This window comes from Rissa tridactyla, chromosome 15, assembly GCF_028500815.1.
Source record: "Rissa tridactyla isolate bRisTri1 chromosome 15, bRisTri1.patW.cur.20221130, whole genome shotgun sequence".
Taxonomy (NCBI): domain Eukaryota; kingdom Metazoa; phylum Chordata; class Aves; order Charadriiformes; family Laridae; genus Rissa; species Rissa tridactyla.
In genome coordinates this window covers 3854091-3874170 of record NC_071480.1, presented here as the reverse complement: position 1 = coordinate 3874170, position 20080 = coordinate 3854091, and the positions used below count along the sequence as shown (strand labels likewise).

Genomic DNA, 20080 nt, shown 5'->3' with positions numbered 1-20080 from the left:
ATTTCGGATCCCAGCCCCTGGCAGCCTGCTGCCTCCCAGCGCTGCTTGGCTTCATCCCAGGGGAATCCCCGTGCCTTGAGTTAAACAGAAATTCTGCTTGTAGCGATGCTATTCGGATATACTTGGCTGTGTCCTTGTGCTTCAGCTCACAGTTCCTGTTAGAAGACCCCAAAATGGGTCTAAATGATATTTGTAAGACACTTCTCTTGAGCCCTGCCCTTGTCTCTGCTTGTCCCTTGCCCCTTCACAGCGGCCTTGCCCCAGCGCCTCCCCCTCTGCCCATTCAGCGCAGAATAGAATCCTAGAACATGTTGGGTTGGAAGGCACCTCTCAAGGCCGTCTAGTCCAACCCCCTGCAGTCAGCAGGGACATCTTCAACTGGATCAGGTTGCTCAGAGCCTCATCCAGCCTGGCCTTGAATGTCTCCAGGGATGGGGCCTCCCCCACCTCTCTGGGCAACCTGGGCCAGGGTCTCACCACCCTCAGTGCAAAGAACTTCTGCCTAATGTCTGATCTAAACCTGCCCTGCTCTAGTTTAAACCATTGCCCCTCGTCCTGTCACTACATGCCCTTGCAAACAGCCCCTCCCCAGCTTTCCTGTAGGCCCCCTTCAGGGACTGGAAGGGGCTCCAAGGTCTCCCCGGAGCCTTCTCTTCTCCAGGCTGAATAAGGCAGCCAGCCGCTGCTGCCGCAGTTCCCTCCTCCCTCGCTAGAAGTGAGAGGAAGGAAAGAGCCTGCGTCTCGCTGGGCTCTTGCTGGGCTATTTGTATTTGTGGTTACGCTGGTGCAGGAAGTGGTGTTCTCCTCGCCCGGCGATGCTCCCCGATGGAGCTCAGCTCCGCTGCTTTCCCGGATCCTGCTCCCAACGGCCAGGCTTCCCCCTGGGTGGGGACGGGCTCTCTTGGGTGAGATAATCATAGAATCGTTTTGGTTGGAAGAGACCTTTAAGATCATTGAGTCCAGCCATCAACCTAACACTGCCAACTCCACCACTAAACCATGTCCCTCAGCACCACGTCTGCTCGGCTTTTAAATACCTCCACAGAATCCCAGACTGGCCGGGGTTGGCAGGGACCTCTGGAGATCACCCAGTCCAACCCCCTGCCAGAGCAGGGTCACCCAGAGCAGGTGGCACAGGAACGCCTCCAGGCGGGTTTGGGATGTCTCCAGAGACGGAGACTCCACCACCTCTCGGGGCAGCCTGTGCCAGGGCTCTGCCACCCTCACACCAAAGAAGTTCCTCCTCGTGTTGAGGTGGAACTCCCTATGGTCAAGTTTGTGCCCGTTACCCCTTGTCCTGGGATGGTGATTCCATCACTTCCCTGGGCAGCCTGTTCCAATGCTTAATAACCCTTTCAGTGTAACAATTTTTCTGAATATCCATCCTAAATCTCCCCTGGTGCAACTTGAGGCCATTTCCACTTGTCCTGTCACCTGTTCCTTGGGAGAGGTGTATGGGAGAAGTTCTTGGGAGAAGTAATCCTCCCGGCTGATGCAGGTCGGGTTGTTTCAAGGCACCATGTGAGCCCAGCTGCTTCTTGTCGAGGTCAGCAAAGCTCCCGGCAGCTCTGACCACTTCTGCTGGGCTTTCTTGACTATCTCACAGGTGCTGGGGCTTTCCCTGGAGGATGTGGTGCTCTGGGACAATATTGATTTATTTGAGCAGTTTGCCGGAGTCATCCTGGGCAGAGCCATGGCTTTGACCACGTTGGATGGGGCTTTGAGCAACCTGATCTGGTGGGAGGTGTCCCTGCCAAGGGCAGGAGGTGGAACTGGATGATATTTAAGGTCCCTTCCAACCCGAACCATTCTGTGATTCCACGGTGTAGGAAAGTGGCTCAAAGGAAGTCTGGAGCATCGCTGAATTAGCGGGTCGCTGTGGCTATGCCCTCGCTGACAAGATACCACAATCTAAGGTTGTGCTCTGGGTGTCCGCAAACCCAGCAAGATGCTGGCAGTACCAGAGGCAAATTAAGAATTGCAGGTGTCGTTAACAGCGAGTGCATCTGAGCTCCTTGGAAGCTTTCCAGCAGGATCTTTCTCGGCTGGCAAATGTTGATTCATTGAAAGTAAAAAGTTGCATGGCACCAGGGCGGGGGGGGCTTTGCTACGAGGGAATGCTCCTGCCCTGGTAATTCACATCCAAGCTAGGCATAAAGCCACAGAAATAGCGTGTGTCTTGGTGAGCAAACGCCTGTCCATGGCCGGGGGGGATGGACAAGTGAAGGCTGTTTTTGCAACCTTAGCACCAGTTTTGCTTGTCTTGGCCTCACCCTTCTCCCTGCTGGGCCACAGCAGACCTCTCCCCTGGTTTAAATTCATCTTGTTTAACACCTAGAAGGTGTGTAAAGGTGTTTTTCTGGCATTTACGTGTCGGTACGTTTGATGGATTTGTAGCTTCTGCAGCTTGGGAATAACATTTGAGGGACAGACAGTGTCTGTCCTGTAGACGTGTGATGAATTCTGCTGTCTCTTGCCAGCTCACGGCATTGTTTCTTCCTCGTTAGCTCCAACGCGACAGCCAACACACGTGGGCTGGTGTTTTTTATGTTTCTGTGCCACTTAATAGACCGGGTGAGTAAAGAGTGGCTGGATTTATATTTATTTTTCCTCTCTGATCATTAGCCCCCGCTTCCCTGCAGTGAGAGACGCTCTCTTTCTCTTGGTTTTCCTTTTGGACTGAGCTTGGAAGAGCCCTGATGCCGGCACCCCCGGCACCGTGCCGTGGGCTGTGACCGGGCTGTGCGTGATGTCTGCCCTGTGTCCACTCCTGGGGGAAAAATCCATGGCGACGGGGGAGACGCAAACACGGACCCTTCTCAATATTGGCTAGGCTGTTCGCTTGAAATTTCCCCATAACTTTTCTCCATGGGGCTGTGGGCAGTGCCTGGCAGGGAGGAGGAGGAGGAGGTGGTGCTGCTCCCTTGGTCTGCAGGTCCCGAGCCGGAGAGCACCGCCTCCTCCCCTGGGATGCGGGGCTGGGATGAATGGAGGCGCCCGGCAGCCTTCGCGCAGAGCGTTTCCTCTGCGACCATCTGGGAGGTGGCCCTGACCGCCAAGAAAAGCGACGGCTTCGGGAAACACCTTGGGCCATTGTCACCAGTCGGGTCCCAGCAGCGAGAGGCAGATGTCTGGGGATGGAGGACGGGGGGGTTTTCAATCAACCGGCGTGAAGGACCCTCCATCCCTTTGCACGGCAATTCTCCTCTCTCCATATCTGGGTCATCTCCTGGTGGGGTTTTAATACGTTTAGTGAAAATTTGAAGGTGCTAAGAGGTGGAAGAAATGCTGGGCAGGCTTAACAACGATGCTGACGCGAGGTCTGACTGTCACCACGCTGATGTGATGGGGAAGCTGGTCGGGGGGTTGCAGCATCTCCCCTCCCACGGTGCAGCTGGAGGATGTTGGACGTGTGCCTGGCGGGAGCTGAATTTTGCAGCAATTGAAGGAGTTTATGGTTGGGATGGAGCATCTGGGGCATTTGAGCCCGGGGGTGGCAGGGCTCGGGGGGGGGTGTACTGGTGGGGTTTCTGTGCTGGGGCAGAATGAAGGTGGGCATCCACCCATGCCACGCATATCCCTCCGGCCTCAGCAGCATGCACGAGGCGGTGCAGGCGCGTCAGCTCTCCAGCCTCCCGGGGAAGACCGCGCTGGGCTGCGTGAGCGAGAGCACGAAGGCGCTCGGGTACGAAGCGATGCCGCCGAGATAAGCACCATTCGGCGAGATTAGATCTGTCCAGAATGAGGGCACAAGGTTTTCTTTCCTCTGCCGTGATCTGACGCAGGTGGCGAACGCCTTCGCCCTGACCCCTTCCCGTTGTTCGTCCCTCCCGTGGTCTCGGAGGGGGCCGTGAGTGATGGCGGCTCTGTCTTCCCCCGCAGCCGGGCTGTGCCTGAACTGCTGGAGCCTGCAGGAGCTGGTGAGCCGAGACGCCGGCAACTACCTCATCCTGGTGGAGAAGATCCTCGGCAAAGCCAAAGAGGTGAGTCGGGGGCTGCCGGGAGGTGGGAGGGGGCTGCGGTGCTTTGAGGTGGTATCAGCTCTGGGACTTGCCCCAAGTGGGGTTTTGCAGAGCTTGGCGGGTGATTTTGGGTTGTGGTAAGGTATTGCTGGAGCACTGGAGCTTGGACACGGGAGATGCTGGGTTCACAGGTCCGAAATGCTGGTGGAACAGCCCTGTGTGTCCTTCCGGCACACAGGAAGAGCAAGGGAAAAGCCCAGCTCCAATACCTGCTCTTCGGGCAGCACCGCAGATCCGCGGGGAAGGGGTTTGATTTCCCGAAGCGCTGCTCGGTGCCGTGCGGCAGCAGCCCAGGTGTTATGGTTTGAGGCCCCACAACAATTTATTGTTGTTTAGGCCATTATTCTCTCACCTGATGACCCCTCCCCAACCAGGAAGGGGAATCGGAAAAAACAAGGAAACCCGAGGGTTGAAATATAAACAGATTTAATAGGATAAGACTAAATAATTAACACTAATAACACTAAAGAACCAATACTGATCACAATATCAATATTAAACACACAAGGACTATTCCCAGCCCATTCCATCACAGGAGGCCCTGCACTCCCCGCAGGGACAGCCGATGTGGGACCCTGCGAGCGCTGCCGCTGCGGGAGGAAGGGAAGGGCTCAGGGCTCTGGCACCGGGGCAAGGAGTGCTCAGGACGGCAGCCAGCAAGGGAGGGAGAGAACTCCTCAGCAAACTCTCTAATTTATATTGAACATGACGTTCGTGGTACGAAATAATCCTGTTGGCAGCTTGGGGCAAGTGCCGGGGTCTCGCTCCTCCTCATCCCTGCGCACTGAGACCTGAAACCCGCATATCATAGCTGGCTATAAAGTAAATATTTCACAAATTCAGACACTAGAGCCTTCTAGAAGTGCAGTTTTCCCAGGCATTAGAAGAGAAATTAGTCCTGTGTCGCTCAAACCAGGACACAGGGTGGTAGGGCTGCGCGGATGGGGCCGGCCTTCCCCAGACCTTCCCAGCTTACGCCTGGGGAGCTGCTAGTCCAAATCAGAGCAAACTGAAGGTTTCCTGTTGTTTTTGGTGGAAACTTTGCCACGGCTCTGGCGGGCTTCCTGCCAGGCCAGGAGCGGAGCTGGGGCGCTGGGGACCATGCAGGGTTCTCAGGGCGTAGCATCCCAACGGGTGACTGTTGGGATAAGCACAATGGGGAGCCGAAACGGCCGTGGGACCGATGGTACCGTCCCGCCGCGGTTCTGTCATGTGCTGGAGAAGCTCGAGGCATCGTCGGTCGAGCAAAGATGACTGGGGCTGTGGCCGGGAGCACCTCGGAGGAATCCCTTGATGTGGCAGGAAACAGTGATGTGTTTCCTAAACCCCCAGCGCTGGGATTCATGTGATGGGGTAAATGCTGCCTTTCATTTTTTTGGGAAAGGCTGTCTAGCTGTGGAGCAGATACCAGTTAAGATTAGCACGATTCGGTTTAATCCATTTTTTTTTTTAATTTTTTTTTTAATGGCTGGAATTGATCTAGTTGCAGATAGCATTTTATTACATTAGGGTTTGCATAAGGGTTTATTGCCCTTTGTGCCGTGCTGATGAACAAGGGGGAGACAGTGTCTGCGAGCATATCCTTGGGCCGTCGCTGTGTCCCTCGGTGAAATAATTCTGCTGGCTCTTCAATGACAAAGGCTGGGACAAAATTCCGTGGTTTGTAGTGTGCTGCTGAGGTTCGCAGCCGCTTGCAGGGGCTGGGCTGCCTGCTTTGAGACAGTTTCATGGCATTTCATGCAACCCTGCACAGATCAGGAGCATCGGAGGGCTGGGAGCTTGGCCAAATCCGGCTTCTCGAGGGTAAAGGCAGAGCCACAGTCTGTGCTGATCTGCCTGTCCCAGCGGCGGGGGTTACTGGGGCTTTAGGGGTTATTTTCCCCTGGAGACAAGGGAATCTGCTGGGGATGGTGATGTGATGGTGTGGGTTGGGTGCTCGGCTGCGCTGTTGGGGAGTCTCCCGGTCCCTCCAAGGATGTTTTTGGGTAACACTCATGGCGAGCAGCGCGGCTCATCCTTCTGCCCTCGGGCTGTTCCCTACAGGTGCAGGAGAAGTGCGACTACGACCTCGTCCCGCCCCTGGCTCTGCTCTTCTACTATGCGGTCCTGTATGTAAGTCCCAAGCTGCTGCACGTACCTTGATCCCGGCCCGTGGGGAGGCGTGGGGTCCAGGGCCCCACGGAGCCACGTGGGACAGTTCACCGAAATCGGGGTGGCTTTCGTCTGAAACATCACGCTCCGCTGTGATCGATTCGTCTCAAAAAAAAAAAAAAAAAAAAAAAAAAGATCCTGTACGAATCTACAGGGATCAAGACCAGGCAACCATTGCACAAGCTGAGAGCCGAAAAAAAATGAGCTTCAGTGGTTTTAAGCTTTTTATTTAAAGCTGGGCTAATGAGAAAGGGAGACGGACAATATCTCTGTGTGGAGAAGGCAAATTTTTTTTTTCATCACATTTTTTTATACTTCTGCAAAATATATAGGCAACACTAATGAAAAGGAGTGGAGCCTTCACAGGAAATACTTTTTTTATTATTATTATTAGCACAATGCATCATTATCCTAAGGAAATCATTGCTGCCAGATCTTGCAAAAGCACAGGCTGTAATGCGATTCATCTGTATGGCTCTGTGGTTGTTAAAAAGAAATTTATATATAGGTTTTGGCACGTGAGCCGCAGCCGGGAGGCTGGGGAGGTGCAGAGCGGATGAAGCTTTCTCGGAGCTGTGCCCAGTGGGGATCCCTTGACCCTTCCCTGGGAGAGGACGGGGTGTCACGGGGTGAACCTCAGCTCCGATCTGCTTCTCCTCCTCCCGCTTCCAGCCTAAATCCTCCAGTTTTTACGCAGCGCTCAAGGCCTGTGTCCTCGCTCCCTTTCTAACCGTGTCCCCCCGGCCCCCCCCGCAGGCTCCCCACTTCCCACCAGGCTCCGACCTGCTCCTGAAAGCCGCCAGCGTGTACCACAGCTTCCTCACCTGGCCCGTGCCCTACTGCGACATCTTCCGCGAGCTGCTCACCTTCATCAGCGACGAGCTCAAGGCCCCTGGTGAGCGCTGCCCCCCTGCCGCGGGCTCTGCTTCCCCAAAAACTGACCACCCCGCGCTTGTTCCCGAGACTCTCCTGGTGTTGCTGTCTCATACCCCGCTTGCTTCATGAATCCCCTGGGCGCCGTGTCCACATTTACCTTGTGCAACCCAAACCTCAGCATTTCCAGGAGGCGAGGACCTACGCCCTCCGTCCTCTGGATGATTTTCCCTGGTGGCCCAGCACAGGGTGAGACCAGATTCCTTTGGAGGAGCAGGGCAGGGTTGTGTTTTTGGTGGCCGCTTTGTGTGCAAGGTGGTGGGAGCATCGCTGGGACTCTCACTCAGCTCTGGACCAGCGTGAATTAGCAAAATGTGTAACTGTTTCCTGGCCGCCTTTCAGTCTGGTGGGTCTTTTCCATGGCAAAGCACGTGCTGGCTGCTCCCGCCCGGCCCTGGGCTTTGTTGGAGGTGCTCGGTTTGAGATGCTCGGTGGGGTGGTAACAGTGGGTCCATTCATTGGCGTGAAGGTGGCTGGAGCCTTCGAGCCTGCCCTTGCGTGGAGATTTCCATAGGGCTGAGGGACTCCCCGGCTCTTTCTTTACAGCCGAGACACTACCTTGTGATACGGCTTTGGGCACATCCATCGGCAGCAGCAGCGCTCCTCTTAATTAAGGACTCCTCGTAGATGTCCTGTTGTTCCCAGTGGAGCAGCTCTTCCAATTATTTCTAAAAGGCCCTTTCTCCTAATCTCCCCGTCTTTTGGTGGCTTATGGAGAGCAGTTATCACACAGAGTGGATTTTGGCCCTTGTTTAATCCTACGCAGGGCCATGGCAGCAAGGCCGGCTCCGAGCAGGACTGGGGAGGCCTTGGAGATGGGCTGCGGCTGAGGCTGGGGGGGCTTCCCCACGTCCTTGAACCAGGCGCCGGCTTTGGAGAGCCCTGTCCGGGATGTGAAATACGGGGTCTCCATCACGGCAGCAATGTCTTGCGGAGATGGGAGCCTGTAGGAGCAGATGGGATGAAAGATGCTTTCAAAGGAACAAAAAGATTAAAAGAAAAAAAAAACCAAACCCAAAGCCCTCTGTGGTGTTGGCACTGGTCTGGCTGATTTACCCCCAGATAAATGGCCATGGCCACCAGGCAAGCTCTGGCTGGGCTCTTGCGCTGCATCCAGCCCCCCAGCGCCGAGCTGCAGGGCCAGCACGGATGTGGGGATGCTCATCCCATGCTGCTGCGGCCCTGGACTTCCCCAGCTCCTTCCCGGTCAGTTATTGCTGTGACGCCGGTCAGGCCGTGTCTTGCAGACCACCGGGAAAGCCCCGGTGCTGTGGTGGGGGGGGTCTGCTACATCCTGCTCCCGTGCCATCACCGCCATCACCAGTCCTGGAGGCTGTGTGAGGGGGCCACTTTGGTCCGAAAGCTTTTCCCTTCCTACAAGTATATGAGATTCCCTCACCCCCGCCAAAAGATGCCGTGTGGGAGATGTTGGCCTGCTGGGGCTGGGGAACCCGGTGCTGCCCCTCACCACGGCCTTTCCCCCCGACTGGAGCTAAGAACACCAAAAACGTGTCCTCTGCTGGTAAGCTGGCCAGGACCTTATATGCCTGTTGCCCGGCCTTCGTGACCTGCCACGAGGCTGAAGCAAAAGCTTTTTATTGAGTTGAGGGTAAATATTAACTGAGAACCAGCTGCTGTCAATATTTGCCGAGAATGCAATAGCGTTTATCTGCAAACCGGGGCTGATGCCTCTGCAAGAGGGGCGGACGCTCAGGGGGCCTGTGTGGATCAACATGAGCTTCTCGTGGGTGCTGGGTCCCCCCCGTGGGTGCTGCCGAGCAGCAGCTGGGGTTGGGATGTGGCTGCCCACAGTGATAAGGGTGCTGGGTCTTGTTGACACCCTAATTTCTTTCCCAAGGTGTACCCCAGTCCGGCTGGTTGGGGGTGACACAGGCTTTGCTGTTGCTGCCCAGTCCAGGTCCATCCCATGTCAACTGGTTGGGGTTCCCGATGGCACCCTGGGGACAGTCCCAGGGAGGCATCCAGGGACGTGGGCTGCCCACGCCAGCCTTTCTTCTTCTGGGGCCAGTCTGGGCTCCATCTCTGCGGGAGGGAAGGTGGCAGTGACCTGCTGTCCATAAGTGAGATCCAGGGCCTGGGGAGCTAATGCAAGTGGCAGAAGCTGCTAAATATCATCCACGCAATTCACACCCCACATCAGCAGTGGGGCGGAAGGGGTTGGGGTTGGAGCAGCTCTCCCATCCCCTCCTTTGGTTGCTTTTCCATTGCTCTGGGCTTTTACCCTTTACATGCCATGACTCCCTTGCTCCTGCGTTGGTCCCCTGGCACAGTGGCTGTGCCTTGTCCCCATGAGGACTCTTGGTGCTGCCATACCCGCTCCGGGCAGCGGCTCAGCCGGCTCAGCACTGCATTAAGAGACAAAGTCACCGCGTTCCTGGGGCAGAGCGGTCTGCGGTGGTGCCGTGTCTCATGTCCTCTGCTCTTTCTCCCCCAGGGATCTCCTTCCAGCGGCTGGTGAGGACAGAGCAGGGGCTGCCCGTGAAGAACTACCAGAGCTCCACTGTGTAAGTGTGGCGGTGGGCGCTGCTGGTGCCGCTCTGTAGCATCCCCACAGTCTCACGCTGCTCCGTGAGCACGCTGCGAGCAGCGTCTCAAAGGTGTAGCGGTGCGTGCCGGGGAGGAGAGCTGGAGAGCTGGGCTGAGCTGTGGGAAGGGAGGAGGAAAGTCACGTCAGGGTCTGTGGGCTCCCCGTGTCGGTCCCCCTGCTCACTGCAGGGCTGCGGATCTGGGTGAAAACAGCCAGGGAAGGCAAAGTCTCCTCCACAGGGAGCGGCTGAACTCGGGGCACGTTGGAGAACAGCCAGGAGACGCTTTGTTCGGGAGCCACCACCCCAAAGGGGGTCAGAAGCGAGTCCGTCCCAGGGCAACAAGTTAAGGAAAGCCTTGCAGCTGTGAGCGCAGGCAGACTTTGCCCCTTAATCGAGGGCTGAACCTTTACCTCCTGCCAGGGCGCCTCGTTTGTAAATAGGAAAATGAGCCCAGGTGGTGCTGTGGGCCCTTCCTGGCTGCAGTGCCAGCCCCGGGGACAGTCCTTCATGCACAGCCACTTCCACAAAGGAGGGCTGTCCTGCTGTTTTGACCTCTCCGCTCGTGCCGTGCAGCTCTGGAACTTCACCCATACCCCACCCGGCTGCACCGGTGCTGCTGTGTTGCTTTCCCAGTACAGCTCTGCTGCTCTACAGGCTTATACTGGTGCAAGTGCAACCGCTTACAGCAGGATGGCTATATTTGCATAAAAAGCCCTGAAAACCTGGCACGAAGCTGTACACAAGCTGAACCTTGAGCTTATTGAAAGCTTGTGCCCGTTGCTGGGCTTTCTAGACCCAAGCACACCAGAGCACATCCTTAATTCAGAGCCATCTTTGCTCAGAGGTGGACTGTTCTCCTCCATAAACATACTCTCTGGGATCCAGGTCTGGGAATTCAAAGCCTGTGGATAGTCATAGAATGAGAGAATACCAGGTTGGAAGGGACCTCAAGGATCATCTGGTCCAACCTTTCTTGGCAAAAGCACGACCTAGACAAGATGGCCCAACACCCTGCCCAGCCGAATCTTAAAGGTGCCCACTGATGGGGTCATGTTGTGGTCCAGAGCAAAAATGCAGCTGAAGGATGTGGCTCTTCTCCTTAAAGCCGAGAAGTGATGCTGTGACCTGCGTCTTGCAGGGGGAGGATGTTTCGGGGACCGCTCTCATCTTCTACCCTCTGCTTCATCGTGTGCGCTGGTTGTCCAGTTAGGACAACTGGCTGCTGGACTGGAGCCCCGTCTGGGGTAGACTGAACAATTATTGGGCCGGTGGTAATGCAGGTGTGGCAGGAGAGATGGTGCCGAGGAGCAGGATGGAGCATCCTCAGCTGTTACGTGCTCCCTGCCTGCGGCTGGCACTGCAGCGTGGGTCTGGCACCCCAGACCCTCCAGCTGGGACTAACGTGAGAGGACACTGCCATCTAGCGTGAATGTCATAGAGTTTTAGAACGGCTTGGGTTGGAAGGGACCTTAAAGATCATCGTTCCACCCCCCTGCCCTGGGCAGGGACACCTCCCACCAGCCCAGGTTGCTCCAAGCCCCGGCCAACCTGGCCTTGAACCCCTCCAGGGATGGGGCAGCCACAGCTTCTCTGGGCAACCTGGGCCAGGGGCTCACCGCCCTCACAGCAAACAATTTCTTCCTGAGATCTCATCTAAATCTCCCCTCTTCCAGTTTAAAACCATTCCCCCTCGTCCTATGGCTCCCCTCCCTGCTCCAGAGTCCCTCCCCAGCTTTCCTGGAGCCCCTTTAGGGACTGGAAGGGGCTCCAAGGTCTCCCTGGAGCCTTCTCTTCTCCAGGCTGAACCCCCCCAGCTCTCTCAGCCTGTCCTCACAGCAGAGGGGCTCCAGCCCTTGGATCATCTCCGGGGTCTCCTCTGGCCCCGCTCCAACAGCTCCGTGTCCTTCTGCTGTTGGTGGCCCCGGAGCTGGAGGCAGCACTGCAGGGGGGTCTCCCTAGAGCCAAGTAGAGGGGTAATTTGTCCAAGAGTTTCATGTGCCACCGGCATCCGAGCCCGGCTGCCCAGCCTAACTGCCGTCCCCTTATCCTCAGGACGGTGCTGCTGCTCAACCGCTCTGAGGTGCAGAGCGAGTTCCTCTCCACTGCCGAAAAGCTGAGCGCCAGCGAGCACCCGCAGCACGCCACGCTCGTCCTGCTCCTTGAGCACCTCTACCAGGCCAACTTTGGCACCCGCTGCGACCTGGGCAGCCTGCACCACCTCCTGAAGGTAGGCTCAGAGAGCTTCCCCTTCGGTGATGCCACGATGGTGTTGGGAGCAGTTTCATGCAGGTGGCTGGTGGATTTCCTGACCAATATAGTATTTGATTGACAAAAGACCATAAGTTTTCGTAACACTTCTTGTAGGAAAAATACACATCTTCCCCTTCTCTTCTGGACCTGGGGTCCACAATTCTGTGTTGTGAAGTGTGGCGAGGGAATAACTTGCCTTTTACCCTTTTACTCCTTTCCCCATTCTTACATGGAGAGAGGAAGAGCACCTCAATTTAAAATGCAGCAAAAGTTTTTCTTTAACCGGAGAAACATTTTGCTTTGGTGTCTGTGGCGGGGGGGAGACTTCTGAAGAAAACCCCTTAGGTGTGTTCAAATGATTTTTTTTGTTTGTTTTCTTTTTTTTTCTCCTCCATTTTGCAGAAGTCTTGGAGGGACTTGAAGGGGAGGGGGTTGGAGGTAGAGGAGGGAGAGAGATTTGCCCAGTGGTGTAGTTAATGACCTTCCCCAAAGAGCTGTGCTTTGCCTCTGCGGAGGGACCCCCTCCATCTCTCATCTTGGCTCTGCTCCCCCAGTCCAAGACTCTGGAAGAGCTCTCGGAGATCTACGCCAGCGCCGCTGACGCGCAGGAGGTTGCGGCCGCCAGCAGCGACCCTCTCCTGGCCCGGGAGCGGCTGCAGTCCGTGCTGCGGGACATCGCCGGGGCCGCCTCCTTTCCTGCCATCGTGGGTGAGGAACCCCCGCCGGCCCCTCTTTCCTCCGGGTTTTTCTGCCAGCTCACCCCCAGCGGTGGCGAGGAGCTCCCTTGCACTGCGGCGGGTGCTGGGAGCCAGCCCTTTGAAGTACAGGACCCTCTTTTGCAAAGTTGCGACCTAGCGCAGCAACGACTACAACAGGGGAAAAAACCCAAAAAAACCACCAACCCAGGTCCCGTTTCATAACTACATGACGAGCCAGAAATTGCTTCTCATCTTTCATTAAAACAGAAGCAACAACACAAAAATTGTTCCTCCAGCCTTTGTGGGTGAGATGCAAACATTGAATCAGAAACCGATGGCAGCTGTGGTGTCTGATGGCTAATAGCGGTGTGGAATGTCCTCTCGTCCCAGTTGCGTGGGACTTCACGGGGGTAACGACAGCAGCGTCAGTGCTCTGCGTGCCCTGGGCTGCCCAAAACAAGTGCACGGGGTGGGTGGCATCTCCCACCAGCCAGGAGAGCTGTCAGCACCGCCATCGGGGTTCCCTGCAAACTAACTCCTCTCCCTCCTCTCGTCCCAGGTGAGGCTCAGCCCCGCAAGCTCCACACCATCCCCATCCCTGCCGCTCGCTGCTACACTTACAGCTGGGACCAGGATAACTTTGGTAAGCGGAGGGGGTCCCCCGTCCCTCCCAGTGAGACCGCAGCCTCTGCTCCCCCTCGCAGGGGCGGCTGAGCAGCGTTTCCACTCCGCCGGCACCGCCACGTGCGGCCGGGCGTGTGACACAAACTGTGGCCGCAGCCTGAAAGAGCTGGTAACAAATTGGTGGTCATGGGAGAGGTAACGCAGTGGGTACCAGTGTCCCCTGGACAGGAGGGGACATGGGCATCAACTCATGACGCGGGCATGACACCTGCTGCGATGCCAAGCAAAGCCCTCATCCGAGTGGTGGGCACAAGAGGCTGGTGGCCCCAAAACACATGTTGCCAAGAGACAAATCATGCAGGGCTTCATCTCCTGGGCAAAGTTTCGCCTTGCATTAAGCTAGGAGAGGTTTGTCGCACCCGAGTCCCTGGGGACATTGGTAGGACGGAGACCTTGTTTGATAGAAAGCTCCTCTGCAAGGAGTAAACCTTGCTCATGCCCTGGAAATAATTGTTGCTGGGAAAGCCTGACAACGCTGAGATGTCAGGGCCTTGTGGGGTTGAGACCCCTCAGACGTTGCAGCTCTTTCCCCCCACCCCCAGCAGGGATGGCCAAGCAGCGGGTGCCTTTGCCGTGCTCTCGGCCCGGCCACAGCAGTTTTGCAGGGGAAGTGGCGGCTTCTCCTTCTGCTGAGCTGGTCTCTTCAGCTTCCCCATTCCTGGAAGACTTTTTCTGTTCCCGTGAAGGTTTAGTGTTTGCTGCTTGCTGGCCTCAGCAAGCTCTGGACCAGAGCTCTGCCTTGGGCTTTGCAGCGAGTCCAGCTTTGCTGCGAGGCCACCCATAGTGGGGTGATTTGGGGGTCAATTAGCCAAATACCTTGCTTTCCTCCTGCCCTTCAGTTAAACCTGAATCGGACGTGACCACATTGTGAAATCTGTGTAGGAAGGAAGCAAAACCCCAACTGGTGTTTGCCTTTCGCGAACCCAAACAGAGTGTGACCTCAAGGAGAGAAGCACGTTTTGTTTAGCGTTGCATCTGAGCGCCTTATGGGAATCTAAAAACATTCCGTAGGAGGTTTTCAGCTCCTTGCTTGAAACCGTGCGGGATCAAAGGGAGCGCTGGCCACGCTGTAGTAGTGTCGTTGGCTGCAGGCATCACATTTCCAGTGGTTATGCTGGAGCCCATGCCAGACACGATTTCCCTCTGGTTGCCTTTCAGATATCCTCAATGATGTCCTCAGCAAAGAGTGCAGCGTTGTCGAGCCCATGGCCTCGGAGAACGAGGAGGAGGATGAAGAGGAGGAGGAGGAGGTGGAAACCGATGGCTGTTCCCCTGAGCGGGACTCGCTGCTTTCCCCCATCTGCACTATTTCCAAAGACTCTGTGTACTCAACGCTGTCGGAGGAGGGTTCCAAGCCCTCGCGAGTGTCCCTCTTCACCACCTCCAAGGACTCCATCTCGGAGCTGACGGTGGTCTCCAGAAAGTCCCTGAAGTCGTTCGTCTCCAGCCTGAAGGACTGCATGGACAGCGGGTATGCGGAGGACAGCGACGAGAGCTCCCTGGACATGGTGGGGAGGCCGGAGCTGAAGGTAGAGAAGACCCACCACAAATACAGACAAACGCTGACCAACAAGATCTACAAACTCTTCAAGAGCAAAAGCCAGCTGGTCTTGAGGAGGGACCTGAAGGACTGCCCAGACACGGGCTCGCTCCCACTGCCCCTGCGCCGGGCCGAGAGCCTGTGCACCCCCCAGGCAAAGCACCGCATCCCGGCACGCTCCCGGCGCGCTCACTCGCTGCCGCAGCACGTCCTGAGCCAGCGGCTGCCGGCCCCGCTGGCCCCACGGCACCTCAGCCTCCACCGACGGCCCTTCCTCAGCTACGACGAGGACGCCAAGGTGTCCACGCTGCGTGTCGTGGTCTTCGGCTCCGACCGCATCTCGGGGAAAGTGGCCCGAGCCTACAGCAACCTCAGGTGAGCTGGCGGTGTGGGGGGACCCGGCTGCAGGTACCTGGCCCTGCTGGACGTGCCGGAGGGCTTGGCTTACCCAGCCCTCTCCTACCTTCTCCTAGGCTCAAGGAGAGCACCTGCCCCTCACTGACAAGGTACTTCAAGCTGCAGTTTTTCTACGTCCCCGTGAAGAGGAGCTGCTTGGCTCCATCAACCCCACTGATGCATCCCTCCCCGTCCCTGGGGGACCCGCAGCTCCGGGCCTCGGCACAGGCGGTAGGTGTCCTGCTCACCGTGGGGCTCACGGTGCCACCAGTGCTCCGCTTGGCCCCTGAGAGTGATGTGCGAGGAGGCTGGCAGGGCAGGCTGAGGGCAGCATTGGTGTTGCTTCCACCAGACCCAAGCGTGGGGCGAGGAGCCTGAGGGGGGCCTTGGTGTGACCCCTGTGTGTCCGGTTTCAGGATCCCACCTTGGCTGGGATGGAGAGCAGCACCAACGACATCTCCCACTACATTGGCATGTTGGACCCATGGTACGAGCGCAACGTTCTTGGGCTGATGAACCTGCCCATGGACGTCCTGTGTCAGGTATGTGTATGCCAGCTGGTAGGGCTTGGCGTTCCCCTTCCCCAAGGTACAGGGCAGCTGAGCAGAGAGCTTCTGCTTAGCCCTGAGCCACCACAATCCTGTACAGCAGGCTGTGCTACATGGACATGGAGCTGGGTGGTCAGTAGGAGGGTTTCTGTCACTGGCGGTGTGGGAAGGGCAGTTCTTGGCACCGGGCTGTGGGTACCCATCAGGCTTATGACTTCTTCTCTCGCCGCAGTCTGCCAAGCCGGAGGCTGAGCCCCAGGAGAACTCCCAGGAGCAGCTGCCCATCCTGGCCGACATGATCCTCTACTACTGCCGCTTCGCCACGCGCCCCGTCCTGCTGCAGCTCTATCAGACAGAGGTAGGTGAAGGAGCCCAGCCCCATCTCGGCGAGGGAGAAAGGGGGGTATTTCTGCCTGTGCCACCAACTCAGGACCTGCCTGTGAAGCGGATGGGGGTATGGCACAGCCTCCACGTGCTGGTGGGGCAGAGCTCCGTCCCCTTTTATTCCTCAGGTGCCTGTGGTGCTCCTGGCTCCAGGACTGAGAGCACGCGGGTCCTGCCCAGACAATCCTTAAGTCACACGAGCAGTTTTCCATCCAAATACCATTTCCCGTGACACAAAGTGGCTCCTGTCAGTGCTGACAGGTTATTCGCGTCACTGGAAATCCCTCCAGTGCTCTGCTTTCCAAACCAAGCCCCTCCGCGAAGCCTGTTTTCCACATCCCGCTGTGTGCACGAGGCAGACGTGGTGGGGAAGGTTGAACGCACGGCTGCAATCACCGCTTTGGTGCGGTGGCACGGGACCGGCTGCAGTGGGGCTGTGGCGAGCAAGAGTCACATTGTGGCGAGCAAGTTTGTGGGATTTGTGTCGCCCAAAGCGATGCTCAGACATTAGGCTCATCGTGGCTTTTCTTTCCAGCGGGTTGGGGAGTTTTCTTTAAACAAAAATTAGGTTTTGGGGTTGTTTTGCTTGCCAGCGGTCTGTTAAAATAGTCAGAAGTACAGCTAAAGGCTGGCGTCACTCGAGGCAGCGAGCAAAAGGGGTAGTTTGAAAATATAAGAGGATTTTCCCAAACCAAGCGGTTTCCTGTAGAAAGGAGGAGAGGGGTGAACGTCACCTGGCGCGGGCTGGGTCTCCTCACCCCACCGCGTCTCCTCTCTTCTCGCCCTGGCAGCTCACCTTCATCGGGGGAGAAAAGCTGACTGAAGTCTTCATCCACTCCCTCGAGCTGGGCCACTCGGCGGCCACGCGGGCCATCAAAGCCTCAGGTCCGTAGCTGCGTCTGCGCCCGCAGCCCTGGGGGCCGGGGGTCTGCAAACCGCGGGGCTGGGAGAGAACTGGGAAGAGGGGCTGGAGGGAGCGTGGGCTGGAAGGAAGAGGCAGCTGAGCCCAGGCTGCATCGTGAGCGAAGTTCCAGACAATCTTTTCACAAATTTGGAAATGAGGCGTCGCGACCGTCGCGTTCCCCTTCAGGAGCGAAGCTGCGGCAGCGCCTTGTTGTTTTTAACTGCTGTTAACTCTAAGACGTATTTGCAATAAAACAGCTTCAAGCCCATTTCCTTCCTCTCATCAGCACCTGGCCAAGCGCAGCTTTTCATCTTTTCTTTTCGCCGCTTTCTGTTGTTTGCGCTTTGTCCAGGAGCGTCATTTGTAAAAAAACCCAAAAAACGCCTTCCATTTTCTTGAGTTTACCGGGCAAAGCAAGGTTCGTGCATGTGCTTGTAGCCTTCCTGCAGGGGACATCCATGAGCTTTTACACTAGGAATTTATAAAATGAGTAGAGACAAGAAGCAACGGCAGAAGCATCTTTCGGCAGCGTGCTCTCTGGCTCTCCTGGGCACCGACACGCTGCCTGGCGCGGCGCAGCTGGCAGAGACATCTCATGGCCAACCAACACTACTGCATTTAAACACGTCTCTTCGTTATTTTTTGATTTTTTTTTTTTTTTTTGACCAAGTGCTTTTCTGTGACCTCGCCTTGTCTTTCTAAACAGAGCTCATAAAACATCCTCCATACGAAGTGTCACCACCCCACTCCCCCAAAAATACAGGCTGGGCCAAGACCTCTTCCCAATAACTCATGAAACCACCGATCCTTTCTGACTTTGATTTTTTTTTTTTTTTTAATTTTTTTTTTTCTCCTTGGGTTGTCTGGCAGCGAACCGCTTAACAGCTGCAAAAAATTATCCGGGGAGGGCGGGGGGGAAGGGAAAGTTAGTAAGTGTCGGGCACAGTATTTCAAGGCTAATTTAATGTGGGCACAAACATGCCCGGAAAAACAGGAGCCGGGTTAGCAACGTGGCCTTTTATTGCTTTGTGTTTTCCCTGGAGCACTGACCCCTCTGCACCGGCTTAGCCAGCGCCGCTTTCAGTTTTGCAGAGCTGCTTGTTGCGCTTTGTGTTGGAATTTCTGCACTGGATTAATTGCTTTCTGGCAGCTTTTAAGCCACCTTTTCTTTTTGCCTTTTTGCTCCGCAAGCTGCGTTCAGCAAACCGGGTTTTTTTTCCCCCCCCCCCTTTCTGTAGGTACTGAGCGCGCTGCCGTATCGGTCGCCCGCTGAAGAATGGGAATAAAAGGCCACCCTGTGACATTTGCTCCTTGTTTTGTGCAGGTCCAGGCAGCAAAAGGCTGGGCATAGATGGAGACAGAGAAGCAATCCCACTAACACTACAGATCGCCTACAGCAAGGTGAGTGCGCGGGACTTGCACAAAGACAAACGGGGCAGGAAACCACTTCAGTGCTGGGCAAACACGTCTCTCTGCTGGGGGCTGAGAGAGACAAGCGCTGACAATGTGCTGGAAGAGCCCAAATCCAAGACCAGACAAGCCAAACTCCAGCTAATTGTCTACTTACTGGCTAATTTGGAGTGGTTTTCCACTCCTGTTCAGCCAAATGAAATAGGGAGTGTGCATCTAGTTTCCATAGACTGGACAGTGGACACTGGCCCAGGTTGCCCAGAGAGGTGGTGGAGGCCCCATCCCTGGAGACATTCAAGGCCAGGCTGGATGAGGCTCTGAGCAACCTGATCCAGTTGAAGATGTCCCTGCTGACTGCAGGGGGTTGGACTAGATGGCCTTGAGAGGTCCCTTCCAACCCAACCCAGTCTGTGATTCTATGACATGTACTGGCTGCCACTTTACACTGGTGGACTTTGCTTCCGGGGAGCAATATTCCACTGGTCGCAGCGGTCCTGTGAATTCCGGAATCACGGAATTTTTCAGAGTTGGAAGGGATCTCTAGGGATCATCTAGTCCAACTCCCCTGCTAGAGCAGGATTGCCCAGAGCACATTACTCAGGGCTGCATCCAGGCGGGTCTTGAACGTCTCCAGAGAAGGGGACTCCACAACCTCCCTGGGCAGCCTGTTCCAGTGCTCTGTCACCCTCACCGTAAAGAAGTTTTTTCTCATATTTGATCGGAACTTCCTATGTTCCAGCTTGTGCCCGTTACCCCTCGTCCTGTTACTAGGAACCACTGAAAAGAGTCTGGCTCCATCCTCCTTAAACCCACCCTTTAGATACTTGTAAACATTAATAAGGTCCCCCCTCAACCTTCTCTTCTCCAGGCTAAAGAGTCCCAGCTCTTTCAGCCTTTCCTCACAAGGGAGATGCTCCAACCCCTCCATCATCTTTGTTGCCCTATGCTGGACTCTCTCCAGTAGTGCCCTGTCTCTCTTGAACTGGGGAGCCCAGAACTGGGCACAGTATTCCAGTTGTGGGCTCCCCAGTGCAGAGTAGAGGGGGAGAATGACCTCCCTTGACCTGCTGGTCACACTCTTCCCTGTGCAGCCCAGAATTCCGTCGGCCTTCTTGGCAACAAGGGCACATTGCTGGCTCATGGATAATTTACTGTCTACCAAGACCCCCAGATCCTTTTCTTCAGAGCTGCTTTCCAGCAGGTCCACCCCTAACCTATACTGGTGCCTGACATTCTTCCTTCCCAGGTGCAGGACCCTGCCCTTGTCCTTGTCGACCCTCATTAGGTTCTTCTCTGCCCAGCTCTCCAGCCTGTCTAGCTCACGCCGGATGGCAGCACGGTCCTCTGGGGTGTCAGCCACCCCTCCCAGTTTGGTATCCTCAGTGAACTTGCTGAGCAGACACTCTGTCACCTCGTCCAGGTTGTTGATGAATACGTTAAACAATACTGGTCCAAGGATTGACCCCTGGGGGACACCACTGGTTACAGGCCTCCAACTTGACCCTGCTCCATTAATCACAACCCTCTGAGTCCTGTCACACAGCCAGCTCTCAGTCCACCTCACTGTCCCCTCGTCTGGTCCACACTTCCTCAGTTTCCTAAGGAGGATGT

At 56.1% G+C, this 20080-nt stretch overlaps 1 protein-coding gene across 12 annotated transcripts in view; it reads left to right on the top strand.

The window, feature by feature from the left end:
• PIK3R5 (phosphoinositide-3-kinase regulatory subunit 5) overlaps positions 1-20080 on the top strand; it is a 73753-nt gene that overhangs the window by 42035 nt on the left and 11638 nt on the right. For 7 of the 12 annotated variants that reach the window (XM_054222081.1, XM_054222074.1, XM_054222076.1 and 4 more), the window contains 13 exons: positions 3883-3983; positions 6066-6134; positions 6930-7068; positions 9562-9631; positions 11708-11882; positions 12460-12613; positions 13163-13246; positions 14446-15202; positions 15301-15454; positions 15640-15765; positions 16004-16129; positions 16947-17040; positions 18384-18460. In XM_054222081.1, the coding sequence (XP_054078056.1) occupies positions 3883-3983; positions 6066-6134; positions 6930-7068; positions 9562-9631; positions 11708-11882; positions 12460-12613; positions 13163-13246; positions 14446-15202; positions 15301-15454; positions 15640-15765; positions 16004-16129; positions 16947-17040; positions 18384-18460 (2126 nt within the window). Of the gene's footprint in view, positions 1-3197; positions 3458-3882; positions 3984-6065; positions 6135-6929; positions 7069-9561; positions 9632-11707; positions 11883-12459; positions 12614-13162; positions 13247-14445; positions 15203-15300; positions 15455-15639; positions 15766-16003; positions 16130-16946; positions 17041-18383; positions 18461-20080 lie in introns of those variants that run through there. The other 5 variants (XR_008469455.1, XM_054222073.1, XM_054222072.1 and 2 more) reach the window with 2 other exon arrangements.